The following is a 24,327-nucleotide window of genomic DNA, read 5'->3' as shown; positions in this document are numbered from 1 at the left end:
TGAGGAAGGCTTTGAAGTCACTCTGTTAATGTAGTTATACACCCAATTTGGCTTTTCCAGCTATTAAACAATAGATTTTAGGGTATGTACCAAAAGTAGGACAGTATTTCTTGATATAAGAAAACAATTGAATTCGTAATGTTAAAGAAATCTACAAGTACAATGAAGTATTTGTCTTGTGGAGAACAAGAGCAATCATCTCAACATGCATTTTATATTTATCAGCTCTACACATACATATTTTAGGAAGATTTTGAGAGATTTCAATATATCTTAAAATGACCAACCATTTTATTTTTAGCAAAAAGAGATTCTCAGTTTCTGGTAGTTGTCTGTAACTATAGGCTGAAAATGTTTAGATTTTAAAGCTTACATGTGTAAATTCTCACATGAAAATGAGTGGTAGTACCACCCACTGCAGTGTGGTGACTCTTTATCCGCAGTTTGTCCCCTCCAGAGACGCCAGGCTCGCAAGTCACGTGTAATAAGTTCACATGACATGTTTTGTTTTATAGACTCTAACCATTTATTTAACAAAAAGGAAATCTCTAACATCTAGCATTTTTCTACATTTAAAATTTCAGGGAAAAGAGACTCGTGTTCTACAGTATATAATGGTTACAAAAGAGTTCATTATCAGCTTAGAATGGTTAAAACATTTTCTCTACTGATTAGGACTCAGCATTCTTTAGTGAAGTGAGGTGACATATCTCTTATGGAAAAAGTAGTTGTTTCTTGTCGGAGGAGATATATTACCAGCACAACCTTCCCTTCACTCAGGAAGGGACACAGACCTGTCCCTCGAGGATTTCTTTCACCAGCGACATAAGTGGGAGTCCATTTCGCTATTTCGATTCCCAAGTCAGGTATAAATCCTTTTCACTTAGGGAAGAACTCAAACATATATAAACTGAAGGGCGGAGGTTGCTTTCTCCATCTTCTCACACGACACTAAAAACTCAAAGGTTTTCTTGGTGGCTTGGCTCACGTGTTGATCACTGTGCATGGAGCTATCATTGGTGCAAGTGTTTTTTGAATGCTGTGTTCAAATGTTTTGAATGCTGTCTAGCACCCACAGGAGAGAACAGAGCACCCCCCTCCTCCAAAATTTGAATTTTCCTCTCGGAAACTCTGAAAGCCCATGATCACTTTTGCCTTGCAGAATCGGGGGGCTCTATCCCCAGGTGCAAAGTACATTTTCCAGGTTTCTCCAGGGCGAAGGCAGGGTGGACGCCCTCGTTAAACCTGTGCCTGATGATGAAGAGCATCTGTCCAGTCTCAGCGTTTATAAACAGCAGCCTCTGGGTGGTGTAGTCCAACAGGATGCCCACTCTGGCGGGACGCTCAGTCACGTGGACATCGCTCACGATGCCACTGTAGAAAAATGTGTATCTGAAATGGAACAGAATGGGAATTGAAAACTTTGAAAATCTTGAACGACGATAAAGAAAATCACCTGGAGACAACCGATTTTGCGATTATTGATCTCAGTTCACAATAAGGAGTTGCAGTAACAGTGCCCCAAATACCTTAGCCAGATCCCTCCTAGATGCTAACATGCATAGCTCTTGCCAACAGACGAGCGTTTTTTAATACTTTTGCTACTTCTACATTAGGAGGCAGGCCCAGAATAACCAACATATGCCTCCCTTGTGATTTTCTCCACATTTTAATTCTTTCCCAGCTGCCCACATGTTTTAACTACCGCATTCATGGTGTGTCATTCTTTTGAATAAAACTCCTTCGAGGCTGCCATGTATTGTAAAAAGGACTGCAGGCTCGCCTTCCATAAAATGCATTAATTTTACTGTTTAAAAAATTTGTAAGTAACTTATATAAGGGCTTAATGAAGTTTAAGAAATATGTCGTTATTTCTGTCCAACTTCATCCTTTGTACAATGCCCCTGCCCAAACCAACTTTCCTTTTCATCTTCTCCATGTTTTCTGCAGCCTTACAGCCAAGGGGGGTTACCTCTGATTTCTCTCTTAAGTTCAGATACATTCAGTTCACCATGTTTTCACTGGGCATATGTGTATGTCCCACACTTTGTTAGACCTCTGCACCTCTGGCGGATATGAAGGACCACAGCATACTGTCCTTGCCTTCAAGGAAACCCATACTCTACTGAACTAGAAGGAAAACTGTTTAAGACTTTAGCATAGGCTGGGGCTCAGACTCCAGCTCCGGGCACAGACGGGGAAAGTGTTTTATGACACATTTCATGGACTTGGTTTGGTTGTGAAAGGAAAGGTTCAAGGACAGGTTGGGAGTGAGAAATTGCTGAACAGAAAAAGCGAAACTGCTCTGTGCAAAAGAGTAACATACGGTGGGAGTTTTCTCCTGACGATCTTAGAGGCTGGGGCCCTGAAAGCAGGAGAAGAGAAGAGCTGAGGGACAGGTGTGTGGTCTGTGGATCTGACAGGTCTGAGGGTGGGAGTGACACTGGACAGACTGGGGCCATAGTACCTGCATACAAGACAGAGAAGGACCTTGAAGACTTGCGGTGTCTCTCTTAAACGCCTAGGAGCTTGAGCGCAGGGAATGGCAAGTTGGCAACTTCCTTGCCGAACGAAGCTCATTCAAAAGGGCAGAGGTTTACGGGGATGGAAGGTGAGCGAGACTTCCACAATGATAAAGGACCTATTCAGTGCCTTGCCAATGTGAAATATGGCAGAACACTATGAAATTTTAGAACCTGTAAAGCACACAGAGGTTGTGAGTGGCAATGAGGGGAATAGCAGTGTAGCTGGCATTCTTACAGAAGGCTTGGGGAGCAGATGGGTGCACGTTCAGCCAAAGAAAGGTCAGGACTGGATAAGAGGGGAAAGGGTGAGGTGATCCAAGCTGTGGGGGCAGCAGAGGCAATGATGAGGTGGCAGAATAAACCTGTATGTCATCTGCTTGACCAGTTAGGAGGGGACATGTAAATGACTTTGAGAGTATTACCTGGATAGGTAAGTCAGAGGCCAGGCTCTATACTGGCCTGCCCTGTCTAATATAGTAGTCAAGAGGTACATATGGCTACTTACAGTAGAATTAAGTAAAATTCAAAATGCAGTTCATCAGTCTTGCTAACCACATTCCAAGTGCTCAATAGCCACATCTACCGTTTTTTCTAGTTTTTCAGAATGTGTGACTGGACAGGGCCGGTCGAGAGGGTTCTGAATGCCCATCTGAGCTATTTCCCTACCCTACTTGGAAGATCCCCAGGGCCTACAGGCCCAGCCCCAGTCAGTCCCTGAGCAAGTCGCTACCATGGAGGGAAAGACATTCCATGGAGCCTTGGACCCAACCGTTCTGCAGGGCCTGGAATTCACCCTGTCCTGCTTCTGCCCCATTTCCCACTGAGCACATCACTTCATTCTCCAAGCTGCACTCCGGCCTGAAACAAGGCCTGTCTGTCTGTGGCCTGACTCCCTCCCCATCCTTTGGATTGCTAGTTCTTGTTCAGACAAGGGTCATTCGGAAGCCTGATTCTTGACATCTGCCTGACCCTGGAACTGCCTGGGCGAGGGTCCCTACCTGTGTAGCCCATCCTGGTGCATCTCACTGCTGGCCGAGAATGAGCCCAGACTCCTTTCCACCCCGGTGGCTGCTTCCCTTAGGACTCCCATCCCCCAGACTGCTTCCATTCTTCCGGGCTTCCCGCCTTCACTGTGGTCCCAGAGTGCTGACACCACTGTTCATGTTTATAGATTTCTTTAGCAAAAATGAAGGGACATGATGTAAATGACATTTTAGAAACATTTGCAGTGGTGACACTTAGAATGGCTTGGAGTGATTAGAGACCAGAAGAAGAGCACAGGCCTGGGGGCTGTGGGAGAAACTGGTAAAGTGAAGCCTTGAACTAGAGGAGTAAGTTAGGGACAGACAGGAAGAAATGCAACTGATTCTTTCTCCTTAAGACTCTTCATTTCTCCTATCCCACCATGACGTCTTACACCAGATGTAAGTAGAATCAAGAGTAATATTGCTTCATTTAAATCATGAAGCCAGAAAAATGGAAAAACTCAGGAGGCTCTGCTGTAGCAGCACTCTCAGTGGCCTGATGGCCAGCGTGCTCTGATTGGACCATGGAATGAGGCACTTAAGACCTGACCTCTCTGTGCTGTGATCATACAGGCAGGCGCGTCCCTTCTCCCAGAATCCACAGAACCTACCCTGGGTGACAAAAGCCAAAGACCAAAGCTGTTGAACCTGCTGAATGAAATTAACTGTTCTGTTCTCTAGAGTCTAGAACTTTGTTATTGGAGGCTTGCCTTTATGTTCTTAAGGGTTCAGTTGTCTAAGGAAATCTTCATGAAATCAATACCTAGTTCCAACTCTACCGATCATAAACTCTGGGTTTGAATGATTTTTCAACTCTGGGTAGAGGATGGGTCCTCAAGGATCACACAGCACTGAACATCATTTAATCATAATTGCTCTGATTTGATGGAATGTGACTTTGAAAAGCTCTTGGAGATGGTGTCCTTGTGAACCTTGTCAGGGAATCAAACTCTGTCAAGTAGGATACAGGGAGAGATGTGCAGCGAGAAATATGCAAAATCCAATCTGTGGGCCTTTTTCTGGGAACTTGCAAGCACTGATTCCTTTTTAAGCATTCCATTTGAATAATGCCTCACGTTTGAGTCTTTACAGTTTCAAAGCTCTTCCTTGTACCTGACTTCATGTGACCCTCACAGCCCCCAAATGGAGTAGTCTAGGTGTCACTGTCCTCTGACAAGACACATGAGGCACAGATTAACCAAGACCGATCTGTTCACAGGATTAACCAACTTCTGGTGAGTAGTCAATAGGATGCTAGTCAAGAATGGAGCCAGGACTCAAATTAGGTTCCTGGCTCCAGTCTCATGCTCGTTTATTAGACCGTCTTGTGCACATGTTCAGTTCATAGCATGCTTGCCTTCTCTCTCTGAGACTAACGCAGGTTTATGGCTTTTTCATATCAACCAATTAGACAATCCTAATGAGACAGTCTACAACCTGGGACCGTTTACTGCAGCACTTGCACCTGGACAGATGTCTCCTTGAGCAACAGAATACAAAGAAACTAAAAATAACCACGTGGATGCCCAGTTGGGGCAAATTATGAACAAGATACAAAAAGCCCAAACTCGACTGCCACTTCTGAGGTGCTGGGAGCAAAAGCAGGGTACTGCCCGGGATACATGCACACGGCACCGCCAAGGGGGTGAGCAGACCCCCTAAGCCACTGCTCCAGCCTGACCCACCAATCCACCTTTACCCTCATTCCATTTAAGGGACCAGCTCACCCCTCCTCAGGGAGGGAGCAAGGGAACCCGTTCCTTGTCTTTGCTCGCTCCTGTTACAGCACGAGTCCCAGTAAAGCCTTGCCTGAATTCCTCGTCTAGATTCTTATCAATGGAAACTGACTAAAGAGTCTAAGGGGACTTCCCAAGTAGTCCAGGGGTTAAGACTCCACCTTCCGATGCAGAGGGTGTGGGTTTGATCCCTGGTCAGGGAGCTCAGATTCCATATGCCTCATGGTCAAAAAACCAAAACATAAAAACAACAAAAGATTTTAAAAAAGAACAGCAAAAAAGAGAGTCCAAGAAACCCAGGTCAGTCACACCAATAATACAGACCAGGGGTCGGTCAACTTTGTCTGTAAAGGGCCAGAGAGTAAATATCTTGGGCTTTGGGGGCCATTTGGTATCTGTTATATCTAGACAACTCTGCCATTGTAGCACAAAAGCAACCATAGGCAATATGTAAACAAATGAACTTGGCTGTGTTCCAATAAAACTTTATTTACAAAAAAGTCAGCCCCATTTGGCCTGTGGGTTGTAGTCTGCCAACCCCTAATATAGACCAGAGACGTGGGGGAGACGGGGTGCTGGGATCCACTTCTTCCTTAGTCCTATTGACTCCTCCATGGAGGGAGCCCTTTCAGCATTACCCTTGTGGTCTCTCCCCACCCTGGGGTGGACTTCGAAGGAAAACCTGGCCACACACCCAGTTTCCTAACTTTTCATTTTGAGCTTCCTGAGGAGACACACATCCTTTTCCAGCTCCCTACTCTGTCCTGCAGTACGGGAAGCTGGCCTGGCCAAGACTTTGGGTGGGTACAAATCTATTAAAGAGGATTCGAGATAAGAAACAGTTTTGCTCTCACTTATGAACCACATTGTCTAAAACTGGCTTCCTCAGTAATCAGAGTAATAGTTGAGTCTCCATGTATCAGTTGGCCCAAAAGTTCGTTTACAGAAATGAACTGAATGAACTTTTGGGCCAACTCAATACTTGACTCTCTTCTTTCTCAGTTGGCTCAGAACTTGGGTAGGGAAGTGAGACGCTACTTATTGGGCCCCTCAGAGCCCTCGGCCTAGACACTTTGATTAGGTGAAGAGGGGCAGGCCCCAGCTTACCTCTGTGGCTCAGAGCAGTGCATGTACCATGAGGTCTCTCCCTGTGCCAGGGCACCAGCCTGCACAGCTGAGCTGGAGCAGACGCCCAGTCGGTAAGCTGGGCAGTCTGTGACGGTGGTCTCCCAGTAGTGCTGGCCACAGGCAGGCAGCTCCTCACCCAGGACTGATGGGATTCTGCAGGCAAAGTTGATCAGGAATTGGCAACCTTTATTTCATAGACATCGACATTCATAAGTGCACCCACAGTTTAAGCAGGATTCTATCCTTGGAGAATTTGCTGAATATCCTTGCTGGAATATCCTTGCTGGAATCTGACTAAAGATATTCATTGTTCATGCTGTCCCTGACCTTGACCTGAGGGCCACAGAATTCCCCAAACATTCAACATGCTTTTAACATAGTTCTACTGCCACACACAACACGCATGTATTACATATAGCATCTCTTAGAGGAACTGGGAACTAGAAAATAATTAGAATAAGGATAGGATAAAAAGAAGAGGGCTTCCAAAAAAAAAAAAAGAGGGCTTCCCGGGTGGTTCAGTGGTAAAGAACCCGTCCGCCAATGCAGGAAATGCAGGAGACTCAGGTTTGACCCCTGGGTCGAGAAGAACCCCTGGAGAAGGAAATGGCAACCCATTCTGTATTCTTGCCTGGGAAATTCCATGGACAGAGGAGCCTGGCGGGCTGTAGTCCATAGGGTTGCAAAGAATCAGACGTGACTGAACGACTGAACACACACGCATAGGATAAAAAGAAATGGCACCCATCTGTGGCCCTAATGGTAAAGAACCCACCTGCCAATGTAGGAGACATAAGAGACATGGGTTCAATCCCTGGGTCAGAAAGATCCCCTGGAGAAGGGAATGGCTACCCATTGCAGTGTTCTTGCCTGAAGAATCCCATGGACAGGGGAGCTTGGTGGGCCACAGTCCATAGGGTCACAAAGAGTCGGACACGACTGAAGTGACAGCATGCACCGCTTTCAAAGGGAGTGAGGAAATGTAAAGGAGGCAAGAGGAGATAAGAGAGTATAACTTGGAAAGTTTTTCCCCCAAAACTTGCACGCACACAAAATGGAGTCTCTAAAACCTCTAACCATGAGTCCCGTGCCTGAGGACCTTCCTGGGCACACAGACCAAGCCAGGTGCTGCTCCTGACAGCGGGCGTCTGGGGAGGCCTGGGCAGAGGGCGGTGCAGGTGAAGCGGGCGTGTTGTCCGTGCTCTGGAGAGGCTTGCGGTCAACAGTCTTGGGGACTGGGGCCTCTTTAGATGGCAGCAGGTATGCCTAAGAGGTTGTTGAAAGGTCTCTTTTTGTCTCACCTCAGCTATTTTTGCAACAGGCATGGTGAAGTGAACCAAAGCACTTTCTCCTGCTGATGGGTGACCTTGTTTGCATGAATTGCTCAATTTTGCTTTGAAATGGCTGAGACAGCAAGGAAGCATTTTTAATTTAAGCAGCATTAATATTCAGTCAGCACAATCTCCCGCTCCCCTTTAACAGGTGAGAAAATGATTACACAAGGGAATGTATTTCATTTTCTTGTGTCTTTACCCAACAACTTCATTTCAGAGCGGTGGCTACTGATGGCTGCTTGTTCTCTGGAGCAAAACTTGGTTGCTTGATATGTATGAACTAATTTTCAGATTAATAATTAACATAATTCTATCAAATACATTATAATTATTATCTATTATTATTAGCAGCCATGAAATTAAAAGACACTTCTTCTTGGAAGAAAAGCTATGACCAACCTAGACAGCATATTAAAAAGCAGAGACATTGCCAACAGAGGTCCGTCTAGTCAAAGCTATGGTTTTTCCAGTGGTCATGTATGGATGTGAGAGTTGGACTATAAAGAAAGCTGAGTGCCGAAGAATTGATGCTTTTGAACTGTGGTGTTGGAGAAGACTCTTGAGAGTCTCTTGGACTGCAAAGAGATCCAACCAGTCAATCCTAAAGGAAATCATTTCTGAATATTCATTGGAAGGACTGATGCTGAAGCTGAAACTCCAATACTTTGGCCACCTGATGCAAAGGACCTGGATGCTGGGAAAGATTGAAGGCAGGAAGAGAAGGGGACGACAGAGGATGAGAGGGTTGGATGGCATCACCAACTCAATGGACATGAGTTTGAATAGGCTCCAGGAGTTGGTGATGGACCGGGAAGCCTGGTGTGCTTCCCAGTCGCAAATAATCAGACACGACTGAGCAACTGAACTGAACTGAACAGTTATTATCATCAGTCATCTATGAACCAACCTCCAATATACTTCTTTTCTCTTTGATTTTTTAAGCAATCCAAGAGAGACAGAAAAGCTCAATCTATTTCTTAAATCTTTTTTACCCGCCTGAATTCACTCATTGGTATATGTTTAGCACTTCCAGTGTTCTGGACCCTAGGATAGATTCTGGGGATTCAAAGATATGGAAGACAGGGCTGCTTGAGGACCAGTCAAGATGGAGTAGCCGATGAATGATTCCACAGGTGCTCAGACCTTTTTGTAGATACGATCAAAGGGCGCCAGAGCCCAGAGAAGGCTTGGCCATTTCCAGGAGCAGGTAACACCTGAGCCAAGCCACAGATAGGTGAATAGCAGCTTAAGAAGAAAACAGTGTGAGTCGCTGTTGGTGGGCTCAGGGCGGTAGTGAGAGCTTGCTGGCTGTCCAACCCAGGCACATCAGTGCCTACAGGAGTGTGTTTCACATGGGTTATGATTTTCCAAAGTCTTTCACTTTCTTCCATTTGGACCCTCAAAATAACCATGAGTGATTGCAGACAAATTGCAGAGCACTCTCCATGCTATGCCTTCAGCTTCTGCCTTCTTTTTACTTTGCTGCTTCCTTTTGTGGGGGGCTTCCCTGGTGGCTCAGACAGTAAAGAATTTGCCTGCAATCAGGAGACCCTGGTTTGAGCCCTGGGTCAGCCCTAGAGAAGGAAATGGCAACCCACTCTAGTATTCTTGCCTGGAGAATCTGATGGACAGAGGAGCCTGGGGGCTACAGTGCATGGGGTTGCAAAGAGTCAGACAGGACTGAATGACTAACATGTTCACTCTCCTTTTGTGGGCCCCTCTGGGGGAGAGGGGGCAAGATCTTAAAAGTCTTGCATGTGCCCAGCTCCAGAAACTCAACAAAATGTCATTCTCCTCTATTCCTTTTCAAGTGGATTGATGCAAAATCTGATTTGCTGTTGAAAATAATAGAAGAATGAACCCAGGCTCTTTTTTCACTGAACCAGAGTTAACGCCTTAAAACAGTCTATGTGTTAAACAAAACCATCTGTGCTTGTATTTCCAATAAAAATATTGACACTTGCTCCATGTTTGAACTATCTCCACCACTTTCCCTTAGTAACGAACCATAACCGAACTCTGCAGTTCGGGCTTGCTGTCACACAGCGTGTGCACCGAACCAAGGATGTGGCGGGTGAGACCACATGAGGCCTCTTGTGCCTTCTCCTTCTACTCACTCTGTCAGCCGTCTCCTCTCAGCGAAGCTGATCACTGTCCCATTTGAGGAAATCTGCAGAGCAGGATGAGCCGTTTCCCTCAACAAGAGAAATCGGGTTCCTATTGCGATCAGAAAACAGGATTATAACATTACCACAATGTCCCAGGCCAAGCCCCACCTTTCAGATCTTAGTCTCCCTTGCTTCTGACATCTAAATCCCCCCCAGGGTGTTTTCAGGTCCATGGCAAAATTCTATCTGTGATCAGGACTGTGAGCTAGTCACTTGTCACCTTGCCTGGTGCCACAGATGTGTGAAACGCCCCTCAGCCCAAATCTAGCACCTACTCTGTTATACGAAGTATGCTCCCCACCCAGCACCTACTTCACCTGGAAACTAGGTAGAAAGGCAGAATCTCAGGCCTTCCCCCTGGCTTCCTGAATCACAATCTCTATTTTAACAAGCTCCTCGGGAGACCCATGTGCACGTTCAAGTCTGAAGACGCACTGGTGTAACCTCCAGGAGTGCTTCTAACAGTGGAAGGTACAGGCACCACTCTGGGACTGCAGGGAACACACTTTTGGACAGACAGTCCCCCCGTTTTCTCTCTTTACAAACATCACGCTGTCCCTAACCACACAACACAACACACATGGCTCGTGCACAACTTTTTGCTGGTTAAGCAAGTCACTTAATGGGCCACCCTCAAGTTTCTGCCTCAATCTTTGGGTCTAGGATAAGATAAAAAATGATCACCTTTCCATTACTCATTTCTTTTCACAATAATTGAGAACAGCCCAGTATTTTTTATTGGGATCATCAGGGTATTTTCCCCAAAAGGCCCTTGAACAGTTATCATTTTCTTGAGTTACTCATACCTTCATGTATTCAACAAACATAAATCGGCACCAATCATGAGCTAGGCATGGAAAATAATTAGAAGAATAAGACTGGAAGAGTATTCATGGAGTTCACAGTGTCATGTAGCAAGAATATCTTCATCCCACTCTTCCCAACACACACACACAGTCACAGACTCAAAACATACCCACCATCTACAGCAAATTGTAAACCAAACAAGAATCATCTGAGGAGATTAAAAACATGTCAAAGCCCATATCTCAGTAAATTAGATGAGGATCTTCGGGAGTGGACCCCCAGCATCTTTTTTTTTTTTTTAAGCACCTGACTGATAGCTAATGGGTAGCCAAGGTTGAGAATGTCTTAAACCAGAAAAATAAAAGAAACACCTTGACCTTTGGCCAACCCTGGGTCCTTATGCCAAAAACCTAGCATTGCCAGCAGTCTGGGAGCTTAAGAAGTGGCCCTCTAGGATGTTTTCCCTGGGTGGTGGGAGGGAAGGAATGGGAATGCTTGGCAATAGTTCTCTGTGTGCAAAGGAAGTACCTCTGGTGGAAATGAGGGCAGCCTCACTCTGCTCACTTGTCCCAAATGCATTGATGGCTCTCACGTAGAAAAAGTAATTGTCATTGGGTTGGAGATTAACTTTCAGCTGGAGTCCTTTAATTCCAGAGAAAGATCTAAACATGAAAGGAAAATAATAATTTTAAATATAATGCTACGTGCTAAACAATACATCATATTTCAGTCCTGCAGTGCATGAACATCTTTTATTAACAAATCACTTATTTTTTCCCTTTTTATGACCATGGAGTTAGCAAGTCAGATTCTATAAAATGGCCATCTTCCAGTAAGTTTACTTTATCAAATCATTTCTACCTTGGTCAACTTTTGTCTAATATTATGCCTTCCAGAATGCTCTTTGGAATAGAGTCAATGAAACTTTTTTTTTTAAATTCAGAAAATAGACTAATTTTGTGGTTAATGAGTCTCCAAGCATACATTGTTTTCCTTATGAAATTCTGGCCAAGAGGGCACTTGTGGATTAAGATGATGTTAAACTATCCTATAATGCAAAAAAACACTATCTCATTAACAGATCCTGAACAGTGGAAAACCTGAAGTGATGATTTTGTACATAGCCATCATGTCAAAGCCACCCAAGTTAATGAAACTGAGGATCTCTAAAGAAGACAACATCCTTTAGAGAAAACTTAATCCTGGCAAGAAAGGAGAATTCTAATTGCCAAGTAAAATCCCCAAAGTTGTTGTTCCTAAACCTCCCATTTACAACGAAAGAAATGTACGGGTCATGGTACTGGAATGGCAGTAGACTCGGCAAGTACACGGTCACATCCCAAGCATTTTCGCTAAATGGACTTGCTGGATTTGAAGATGGAGTTCTGAACTTGAAATGAGCTGGAATAATTTTTCTGCCTCTTTTCCATTCTCTTTAATCTGCGTGATTATCATATCCTAGGGCATTTATACAAAGTATACAAGTGCTCTTCTTTTAGCCTCCATTTGGGGAGACTTTGACAAGTTAGGCTCCTTGCTAAGAGAAGAAGTTCTAATCTGAGTGCTACAGAATCAGAATCCTGTCCCTCTAAGATGTGCACTGGATACTAGTCATTGAAAACGACAGTACAAACAGTACAACAACCTTCAAATCCATTCTCAGAGAGAGAGAGTTTGTTTGTTTGTTTTTTAACTGTTTGCTTTGTTTGTTTTTATTTTCTTTGGGTTTATTTTGTTATTAATGAATGTTCCACACAATCATTAGAATCAGAGAGTGGCCACTGTTCATTCTCAGATTGATTTTCTCTTTCAGGTTATTCCTCCTTCTGTTGATTTATTTCATTCTCAATACCTACCTTAGAGAATACCATGAAGGACCATGAAAAGGAAAAAGTATCACTGATCCAGAAAACAAATTAATTTAGACTTTTCCAAAGCAGAAAATCTGTACAGAGTAACAATCCCTCCCCAACCAGAACAGCCCTGTGTCTAAAAGCAGGGAAACTCCATGTGTTTCTCAGCTGGAGGGGCCACAGAGGGGAGAAGCCTGGGTCTATTTGTGTATTTGCTATTTAGTACTTGCCCCTGAAAAAGGTCCCTGTAAATTCCCCAAACCTTATTAGTTGTAATTTCAGAACCTACCACCTGACCAGGACCTTGGAGGGGACTCTCTTTAGATGCAGGGGAGAATGGATGGATGAAATTGAGCTACATGTCCACTGACAACTAATTATGCTTCAACTAATTAACAAAACACCAGGTCCTATGACTAAAAATACAATTCTAAACTAGTATCTACATCATTATTCTGGGGTAAATGTATTGCTGATCTTGTTTGAACTGATGACTGAAGATATGTTTTCAGTGTACATTAATTATAACAAGCTTATTGTCTCAATAAGCACACTCAGATCTGAACTGAATTTCAGGCTTCATCTACTCATTAAATAAATATTTATTGATCAATTATCATATGCTCAGGTCCTGCCCCTGCTTGACAGGACTAGGTGAGGAAATTTCATCTCTAGAAATTGGATAGAACATATGGGTTTCATTTTCTGATAATGCAGTTGTTAAATGCCAAGGATGCTGTTCTATATATATATATATATAGAGAGAGAGAGAGAGAGAGTCGATTACATGCTGTCTTATTAGTCATTTAAAGAACAAAAGTCTACACAGTACAGAATCCAATATATGGGATCACTGTGCAAACAGGCCATGTGGACGTGACAAATATGCACCATGCCCTCGCTGAATCTATAAAAGCACCAGGCATGAAAATGAAAGTAATATGAAATATGGTAGGGTTTTATTGTTTATAAGTTGCTATCATATGCTCGAACACCAAGACGAAAGCAAAAAAGCTCAGATACAAATGGTTCAACCCTATGTCTATTTATTCTGTCTGACCTCACTTGAATGCCACAAAAGTTTTCATGTCAGCTGTCCCTACTGTTGAGCCAAATGAAAACTTCACAAATTTTGCAATTTGAAATCTGAAGAGTGGCACTCCTCCATAGATTATGATATTTTTATTTCAAAACCAAAAACTTGTCATAATTGCAACTGAATCCACATGGTTATAATGAGTCTCACATAGTCTGGAGTAGGATTCAAATTCACAGAATATCCAAATTGAGGTAATTGATTAGATAGCACATGGAACCTCAGCGAGTTATTGGTGCTTAGGTAAGAAGAGATTTCAGTCTTATCAACAATGTGACCAGTCTGATGATTTTAGAAGTTCAGAGCCAATAATAAAATCCAAAACGCAATAAGAAATATGACTCGAAGAGTTTCACTCTGGGTCATAAGTGTGGGATCCTCTCTACAAGCACCATAGTACTGTGGGAAGGGAAGGCTTTATATTGGAAGTTCTGGGAATGTGAATATTGTTAAACTCCAATGTTGTAAGGCAAAGAGAAATATTCAAAGGAGACCTACTGTCTCTTCAGAAGTCTGAAGGGCTGCCATGTGAATGAGACTGGTCCCTCTCTTGCTATTTCAGTTGGAAATGAGTGGAAGACCCCAGAAGGCCGATGTTTGCCCAATGTAACAATGGCTTTTCTAGTTTGAGCCCTTTCATTCTTTAGTTTTTGCAGGGGATGACTGAAAAGTTTGCCACAACTATCCATAGACAATGGGGCAAGAAATATCTCACATGAGAACTGAAAAGGATCTTTATGAAGTAGAAAACCATTAGGGACTTAATGCTTATGAGAAAATACTAGAAGCATTCCTAGTAAATCAGAGAGACATGAGGTTAAAAAAATTGAGAAGTAGGAGGTAAAATTATTATCACCTGAGGATAATATGACTGCTATCTAGAAAACCGAAGAAACTCAGCTGAAAAACTCAGAATTTAGTGAGATAGCTAGATGTGAATCTAATATAAAAAATCAAAATCTTTCATATACAAATAACAACTATATAGAAGATAAAGCAAAATAAAGACCTTATTTAGAATAGTGGCAAACATAGCAAAAGTGTGTAGGATTTATATGAAAACTATTTTTGAAAATGATAATGAAGGAAAGCCCACTAAAGACGTGACTAAAAGGTAAGGCAGATCAGTTCTTGGAAAGGAAAATGAAACAATCATAAAAACTTTAATGCTCCCTAAATTAATCTATCAACCCAAAATGATCTCTGCTGCTGCTGCTAAGTTGCTTCAGTTGTGTCTGACTCTGTGCGACCCCATAGACGGCAGTCTGCCAGGCTCCCCTGTCCCTGGGATTCTCCAGACAAGAACACTGGAGTGGGTTGCCATTTCCTTCTCCAATGCATGAAAGTGCAAAGTGAAAGTGAAGTTGCTCAGTCGTGTCCGACTCTTTGCAACCCCATGGACTGCAGCCTACCAGGCTCCTCCGCCCATGGGATTTTCCAGGCAAGAGTACTGGAGTGGGTTGCCATTGCCTTCTCCAAACATGATCTCTACAAATACCGAATTATCAGGGCCAGAGGAGTAGAGGGGACTACACAGTCTGACTCTAAAGGTCGTGTGAGAAATAAACTAGCCAAAAAAAAAAAAAAGGTCATGAAAGGGCAACCTAATCTACATGACTTCTAAAATTATAAAGTTATAATAAAGAGTGCATGGTACCAGGGCATAAACAGATGGGTCAATGGAACAGTTTATAAAGATTGGGACTAGCACCAAACACATAAGTTCTTAAATATATAATAATGGAACTAGTTCAAATCAGAAAGGAAAATGTTGGCAAAGCTGGATAGCCATATTAGAAAAAATAAAGTTGGATTCCCTACTCCACACTTCCTCTTGAAAGTATGAATTAACTAGTATTAACATTTAAAAAAATATATATATGGCAAAAAAAAATTTTTAATTGCAGCTTGTATCATAGATGAAGACTGATGTCCTTTAAAAACAAAGAACTTCTACAAATCAATAAGAAAAAATACTACACTCTAATAGGAAAAAAATGGGTAAAGGAAATGAAAAGTTTATAGAAAAGGAAGTACATAACTCTGAAACATACAAAAAGATGTTCACCCAATAACAGAAATGCACAATTAAACTATAATAAGATTCCATTTTCTACTTATCAAACTGTGAAAGATCAGGTTTTATCACACCCTGTGTAGACAAAAGTATGGAGAACGAAACACTCTTACATGCTGCTTGCCTGAGTGCAAACAGCTACAGCGTCTATGGAAACAATTTGGTAATATCTATCAAAACTCAAAATATTCTTACTTTCTAACCAATCCTGATACTCCTAGGAATTTACCCTGCAGATATACTTGCACATGTATGAAATGATATATGCACAAGGGTTTTTCTGCAGTACTGTTTGTGACAATGGAAACAACTTAAGTGCCTCTCAATTAGTCAAATAAATTATGTTCTTAGAATACAATGAAATTTTTTTTTAAAACCTATGCAGTTCCATTTGTATTGCCATGAGATACCAAGAAATATTTTTAAATAAGAAAAATAAGGTGGAAGAAATATATATAGTATGCTACAATTTGTTGAAAAAATATAGCTGTTATATATGCACAGACTATCTAAAAAGATAAATATGCATCAGATAACAGTAATTGCCTCTGGGGGCGGGGAGATATGAGGAAATGAAGTATAGATAGAAAGGAGACAATTTTCACTGTATTCTCTTGTGTGTCTTTTGAATTTGTACCATATTTATGTATTATCTATCTGAAATTGATTAAACAGTTTACTTTCAGAGCTATATTACAAGTTCAGAAGCTGGTTAAATGTGTTTGCAAAATGCACATTAGTTTGAATTCTATGAAGTAACTTCTCTAGGAATTTTATAACGCAACAATTTGTGTTGGATGGAAGGTGTGCATGTGCTCAAGGTAAGTTGAGGGCTGGTCACCGCGAGGAGTGGTGGTCCCCTGCACCGCCATGTCCAATACCCGGATCTGAACATATTTCCTCCCAGGAAAAGGGGGCGGCATGTGTACAAACAACATGGAGAAACCCAGTGCCGTGACTCCTGGAAGCAGCCTACGGATGGTGCTGTCACTGCAGAGCAAACAGATGGCTAAGTATGAACTGTTTTTTAAAAACACAGTGGGCTCTTATGGTTGGCAGCACCAACATTCAGCCAGTCAATCAACACCATTTAATGTGAACAGTGAAGAGAGCACACTGCTGGGCTCTATGGGGACCAGCTAGTAAAGTATGTTTCCCATACCTGCCTGGGCATATTAGACCTTCTGAACAGGAATCCTTAAGAGGGGCCTGTGACTCTAAACTCTAACGAGTATCCCAGTTGTTGTTGTTGTTTTAATGATCTGTTAGGTTTGAAAAACATAATTGTAAGATAGCACAGGGTGAGAAGGGGTGGGAAGGAGAAATAGGAATAAGAAGAAAAATCTATGAGAACATAGTTTAGTTCAGTTCAGTCGCTCAGTCATGTCTGACTCTTTGCGACCCCATGAATTGCAGCACACCAGGCCTCCCTGTCTATCACCAACTCCCGGAGTTCACTCAAACTCATGTCCATCGAGTCGGTGATGCCATCCAGCCATCTCATCCTCTGTTGTCCCCTTCTCCTCCTGCCCCCAATCCCTCCCAGCATCAGAGTCTTTTCCAATGAGTCAACTCTTCACATGAGGTGGCCAAAGTACTGGAGTTTCAGCTTTAGCATCATTCCTTCCAAAGAACACCCAGGACTGATCTCCTTCAGAATGGACTGGTTTGATCTCCTTGCAGTCCAAGGGACTCTCAAGCTTTCTTCACATTCCAACTCTCACATCCATACATGACCACTGGAAAAACCATAGCCTTGACTAGCGGACCTTTGTTGGCAAAGTAATGTCTCTGCTTTTGAATATGCTATCTAGGTTGGTCATAACTTTCCTTCCAAGGAGTAAGCATCTTTTAATTTCATGGCTGCAATCCATCTGCAGTGATTTTGGAGCCCCCCAAAATAAAGTCTGTCACTGTTTCCACTGTTTCCCCATCTATTTCCCATGAAGTGATGGGACCAGATGCCCTGATCTTAGTTTTCTGAATGTTGAGCTTTAAGCCAACTTTTTCACTCTCCTCTTTCACTTTCATCAAGAGGCTTTTTAGTTCCTCTTCACTTTCTGCCATAAGTTTGTGTCATCTACATATCTGAGGTCATTGATATTTCTCCCAGCAATATTGATTCCAGCTTGTGCTTAAGCAACATGAAATACAAGAACAACTAAACAGTTTCCGCTGTTGGAAGCCATTTATAAAACCTTAATTAACCATAAACACGGAATTTTCTGTTTAAGATGAAAATTTTTGTTAAATCAGGATTAAGACGTAAATTCTTTATATGTTGACTTTTTTTTTAAACATAGTAAATAAATATTTCTCAACAGGCCTTTTTTTTTATTTGATAAATGAGTCTTATTATAAGACTCAGTGTTAACTAAACATCACTATTAGTTCATAATAGTGTAGAAACGTAACATGAGGGCAGAATCCTGATGACCCATGGAACTCAGGCTTTCCTATAATTAGAATCTCTCACAAAATCAGAGAGTCAATCAAAGAGATCTTTCCAGCAGAAGGATCCTAGAGTTTAGTTTTCTCCATAGTTGGTTACCCTCCAAAGTTTCAATGACACCATTTACATTTCAGGCAGAGAATCCCAAGAACCTAGTAACATCTATTCATTCTTCTGGATTCTCCAACCTCTCCTTTACCACTCCAAGGTCACACAGGTGGACAATTACCTGAGGTCCCACAGAACTACCTGCACAGAATGGTGATTTAAATTATACTTTCAGAGCCCATTTAAAAAAGGGTTACATAGGGAATGCTTTTGCATCTTTTGTAAAACTGCTCTTAAAGACAATCACTATTATCTTGTTCAATAGCCCTTATATAAAGATCTACATGAAAAATTCATCTTATAACTGAATGTCAAGAAATAGAATTGTCTCTCTCAGTGAAGCGTTGTGCTTCCTTTTTTTAAAAGAGATGAGTTATGTAATCTCTTTCTTTCTCCCTCTTGCTCTCTCCCCCACTCTTCTGTTTTCACTTTAGCTGCCAGGAAGTTCATATTTAAATTGCATGTTCCATTGAGGTATTGTTCTTAACCTGCGCTTTGTGAAACAACCTCCTTACCTCTGCATTATCTGGCTCTTGCCCTTACAGGGTTGTTTTTAGTGGCTTTAGTATGACTGAGTCTTTCATTGTGAACAACTGGAATCGTTTTGAAAACTGACAGATCATAAGTTAAAAGTAAAAGAAGAGGTTGGTTTTCCATTGACTGAGGCTTTACTATACAAGCAGGAGGTGTATAGAATTTTAAATGATCAAAGTTAAATCAGATTCATTTGGGAAGAAAGATTTCATTGAGCAAAAGCTGAATGCCAAGAATTTCTGTGGAGGTGGAGTTGTGGGGGGGTAGGTTATCCTATTACCTCTTAATTACTCTGTGAATTTTGGCCCAATCATGTCAGTGGTGCTCCTGTCATCCTATGAAGCAAGCATGGGGGAGGAATGACTATCTCCTTTACCCACAGGCTGTGCAAAAGGTCAAATCACTTGCCCTAGACTGTGTGGTCAGTCATCACCTGTTCAGTTGAAAGCTTAGTAAAAAATGTTTGTTTTTTTTTTTTTTTTTTCAAATGCTGGGATTCTTCGTCTCCTGATCAGGCATTGAGTTCATTAGGAAATTCACCCTTACTTTTCCTTATAGGGACAAAGTGGCAGGTGTCCCCAGCTAGATCCCCAGCTGTGACAGACAATCCTGTTCTGCCCCACCACGTGTGACCCCAAAAGCTGGAAGCAGGAGAAACAGGAGCTCATAGATCCAGCACCCAGAGCCCAGCCCACACAGGAGGGTCTCTCCACCCATCGCCTTGGCCGGGGCCGGGGAGCAGGAAGTGCACTACCAACCACTTTCGTGGCGTATTGAGTCTCACAGATTTGTCATTCAGTACACAGCTTCTTTCTGCACAGCCCACACGGCTAATCCCTGTACTATATTTCTCTCAGTTTTCCCTCCTCCACCCACAGTTCTGCTGACTTCTCTCCACACAGGAGAGACAGAACAGCTGAGGAAACAGCCGAGCGGTGGAAAATTTTTCAAAGTGTTTTGAGCCCACCCAACCTGAGGAGAGCATTCAAAGAAAAACAGGAAAGGCTGAGTAGGAGCTCCCTCAGCCCCCACACACAAGCCAGGGATTGTCACTCCCGCCTACCCCCGAGCCCAACAGGGGCCAACTGCTGGGCTGGAGCCACAGTGCCCACACACAGAAGTATGCAAATGTGTCTTCTGTGAGGATGATGGCATGGAGACAACTGCTCGGCTGTTTCAGACACCACGTCAGGAAGCTCTGGAGCGCAATGGGCTCACTGCATTTAAACACCTCCTCTAAGAGGTCAACCAGCATCTTTTTGGAATTTCTAGAGGTCATCGTTCTGGGAGAGTGAATGCCAGTCTGAAGATGGATGTGTTTCTGTTCTGGCAACCAAAATTAGACTCCCTAATCTAAAGGGTAATCAATGCCCCCCGTGTGCGTATGTGCAATTTCATATTAGTCATCCTTTTTTCCCCTTTTCATTTCAATTTCTCTTCCTACTCCAGACGAGAGCTTTTAAGGCTGTCTGTCTTTTCAGGGATTGAGGGTGAGAAATATCTAAATTCATTTAGTTCTTAGTTCTGTTTAGTTCTCCATCTTTTCTTTGCTAGAGATTCCAGTCAGTGGGATGACTTGGAGTTGGCAAGGACAAAAGGAGATTGGCTAATGCCATCATTTATCTACTCATTCACTCATTAAACAGACCTGTAATGAAGAGCTGCACAGAAAAGCTTCCTGTTCTTACCCAGTTTTTTTTAATGGGGTTTTTTGTATGTGTTTTGTTTTTACATCTGATTTAGCATAGGGTTTTTGCAAAGAACCTAGAATGTATGCAAGGGTTATGTAACCAATGGATAAATAAGATTATAAGTGTTCTTCCCTGTAAGTGATCCATGAAAAGGTATCCAGTCTTCCAAGTTAGACTAGTCCTATTTCCTAATTAAATATCCATTCACTAAAACTAACTCATTCACCATTCTTCTTTACTCTGTGGGCACAATTTGCCTTTTTTTTTTTTTTTTTCTGATTTTGAATGACATTATCCTCAAAACTGACCTAACTTTTATTGTTGTTGTCAGTATTATGTATTCCATGCTAATGATATATACCCATTCAGGTAACACATGCATATTGAGTAGCTACAATATGCCAGATACTGTCCCAAGCATTGAGGCTGCAACTTTACATAATAATCCCTTTATGGAGCCAACAAGTGAGTGGGATCAGACAATCCTTGGCTTGCTGTTCTTTCCAAGACACAAAATAACTTCAATTATGCACTGCTATGCAGAAACCAAAGTGAAGAATGTGTCTCTAATAAAATTGAAAACTAGGGATGGTTTGGTTTTTTAGCTAGGGGTGATAAAATGTTGAGATTCTTTGTTTATCAGTTCCACTGTCTGACTAGCTGTCTACAGCTGACATTCTAGAGGTTGGCAATATAGATGATTGCTAAATAGCTAATGTTTAGTAGAGTTTTGAACCATCAGACATTGTAAGGAATTGTTTTAAAGTTGGTTTTAAGAACCAGATGGTCAAAGACACAAGACACATGACCACTCCGAAAGAGTCGAATTTTCTCTCCCTCCTGAACTCTTAAATTGGAGAACCAAAAGAGATACAAATGAGTTTTGCAGCCCTGGGCCTCTGAAATTAAGGATGAATTATTTCATAGTTTGTTGATGCCAACCAGAGATATAAAGCACTGAGGTTTCTTGTATTCGTGAGGGATCATTCTGATGTGACTTATCAAACAGGGTAGTGATTTGTGGCCAACAAAATTGTGCTTGCCTTAAAAACGACCTATTGTGAGATTCATCAAGTGTCCAGAGAGCCTGGAGAGTCATCTTTGAGCTGTGGATTGAACATACCATTCTACCTCCTGGCACTGAGTGGTCTTTTAACACCCAACTGGGAAAGAGGTCCATCTCCAACACAGCCCCAAGCTATCAACAAGGCTCAGAACGCAGAATTTCCCTTCACTTCTAAACTTGCTGGACCAGGTCCATTCAATAACAAAGGATTCTTGTACTGGTCCATAACTTCTATAAACTTCTGCTTATCCAGCCTCTCAGATGTTCTCCTTTGGCAAGAAAAATTAAGAGAACCCACTGGCAAAGTCTCAAAGGGATAAATGAATGACTAGTCATGTTTTAATAAGTTCAACTTTTGTCTTAATGAGATTGATGGAAGGCCATTTTTTCCTAGAAATGAAACTGTCATTGATTTCTCTAGCTTTGATGAAGGATTTGTTTGGAATGCATTCTTCATCAGTGATATCAAATCAACTTTTTTTGAGAGCCTCAGAATGACCAGAGAAAGGAAAACTGTTAACTAAAGGGGTTTTCTCTTTACATCTATGTTTTTCATATGACAAAAGAAACCAAGGATATACAATAACTCCAAGTTGTCAGGCTGTTTAGGTATGTTAACGCAGTCTGTGTAATGACGCAAGTTTTAGAACTAGTAGAAAAAATAAGACGAACCTGAGTTTGCATCCTGACTCTGAACTCTCACTCCATCATTTAATACCTCGGCCAAATTATTTAACCTCCCTGAGTCTCATTTTTTTTTTTTTTCTTTTTTTTCTTTTTTTTTTCCTGAGTCTCATTTAATGGAAGTCATGACCTCCCTTCTAGAACTGTCGAGAGGGTTAGGAGATGACATCACTTAGGAGATGACATCACAGTTCCCTCAGTGAAACGGCTACTAGGTTTCAGGGTTTCCAGATTTCTGCTGATTTTAGAACCCAACTGTGTTGGTATTATTTATGCAAATTCTGGCTGAGGACCAATGCTATAACAGGGATGAGTCACTCCAAAGCACTCCTTCATGGTCTGGTCTTGCCTTGGAAAGAACTGGGTTTTCCTCACTGATGATGGAGAATGATGGGAGAGCTTGCCTGGGGACTTGGGCACTTCTGATCAGATGCTCTCACAGCATCAAGAGTTTCTATGCAGAGAATGTCCAGGACTCTCATGAGTGACATTCAACAGTGGTTAGCAGCTTGGACTCTGAAATCTAATAAAACAAGATTTCAGTCCTGATTGCCACTCACTAGCTGCTAGGCTCTCAAAGCATCTGTTAGCTCTCAGAGTGTATGTAAGGATTAAATAAAGCAACATACATAAGGCATTTAGGACAGTGACTTGGTATACAGTAAATGCTTAATAGAAGCCAGTAATAATCTCTCTGTGTGTTTCTGTCTTTGTCTCGCTCTATCTTCCTTCCTCGATTCTTTCTTTCTCTTCCTACGTCTCTCTGTCTCTGTGTGTGTGTGTGTGTGTGTGTTTCTCTCTCTGAGTTAACCACTCAGCTATTTGCTAATCATCAAGTCCTGCCTTCCAGCAACTGGCACATTAACAGAGACATTGTTTCTTGTATGTTTACTGTGTTCTCACTTCAGCTGAAATGCCTACATCTCACCCTTACACACTCCACTCAGCGTTAATTCATCCTTTGATCATTATTTTGTGAAGCTTATCCTCACATACTTGAAAGAAATGATAATTATTGCTCAGTTGAATGAAACCTCACATCATAAGTAAATAAATAGCTGTGGCTTGATCAGGAAGATAATCAAGAGCTTAAATAATAGATTTTATTAAAAAGCTGTCTGATTTCATACCACTATTTCCAAGTTCCATATCCTACCAAAATAATTTACCTCATTAAATTACTGATTTTTAAATGTCTCTAGCAAAATATGGATATTAATAATAATAATATAAATATTCATCATGGAACATCATTCCCTATTGCCACAGATTGGAGGTTAACAAAACACCACCTCAGTAAATAAATTAACATTTAACAAAGACCCACTGGATATACAGCCTTTTATTAATAAATTTTAGCTTCATAGTTTTTATTGAGAGAGCTTTACATTTCTTTTTTCCTGGAAAATCTCTAGATTTTTCATGCTCTAAAAGAGGCAAGTATGTCTGTGATAATATAAATGTAATTAGCTCCTTTTTATTACCAATATATTATGGAGACATTCAAATTTACATTATATACGTGCTCACTATTAGTTTCCTGAGTTAGGTGGTACCTATTCTGTATGACTACTAAAAAAGCACAGAACATATGCAATATCCTGTCTAATGATTCAAGTTAAATATACCTCAAAGAATGTTCTATCTTATTAAAATTCACATACATTTTTCTTACAAGGGAGCCACCATTCTGCACTGTAGCGCGTGCTTTATTACAAACTTAGAGTTCATTGATGAATAGTGATAGACTTGCAAATCAAGTCAACAGCTTCACTAGCACAGCAGGGTTTTAGGAAGCGTTTCTCCCTCTGTGAGCATAACCTTAGAGGCTGGTCGAGAGCCCTGCGCTGGGTTTCTGACACCCCAGGCTCTTCCCACGCAGAGCGGTCCTTACCTGAGGCCCTCGCCCTCGGGAGCGTGCTGTCTGCAGTACTCCAAAGTGTAGGTCTCGGTGGCCTCCGGGCTGGCGGGCCGCCATCGGATGGTGGCTGTGTTCCAACACACAGTACAGTCCTCAGCCCGGATCACAGGCGTGGAGGGGGC

At 42.0% G+C, this 24,327-nt stretch overlaps 1 protein-coding gene across 1 annotated transcript in view; it reads right to left on the bottom strand.

The window, feature by feature from the left end:
- Window positions 1-502: 502 nt before the first annotated feature.
- The window catches only part of CMYA5 (cardiomyopathy associated 5), a 98,154-nt gene continuing 74,329 nt past the window's right edge, over window positions 503-24,327 (bottom strand). Inside the window, exons 9-13 of the mRNA XM_070796880.1 lie at window positions 24,179-24,326; window positions 11,252-11,385; window positions 9,866-9,965; window positions 6,394-6,567; window positions 503-1,392 (exon numbers count right to left, since the gene is read on the bottom strand). Of these exons, the coding sequence (XP_070652981.1) occupies window positions 1,146-1,392; window positions 6,394-6,567; window positions 9,866-9,965; window positions 11,252-11,385; window positions 24,179-24,326 (803 nt within the window). The 3' untranslated portion in view covers window positions 503-1,145. The remainder of the gene's footprint in view (window positions 1,393-6,393; window positions 6,568-9,865; window positions 9,966-11,251; window positions 11,386-24,178; window position 24,327) is intronic.

The sequence above is a fragment of the Bos indicus genome, chromosome 10, assembly GCF_029378745.1.
Source record: "Bos indicus isolate NIAB-ARS_2022 breed Sahiwal x Tharparkar chromosome 10, NIAB-ARS_B.indTharparkar_mat_pri_1.0, whole genome shotgun sequence".
NCBI lineage: Eukaryota > Metazoa > Chordata > Mammalia > Artiodactyla > Bovidae > Bos > Bos indicus.
This window is presented reverse-complemented; position numbering and strand designations above follow the sequence as displayed.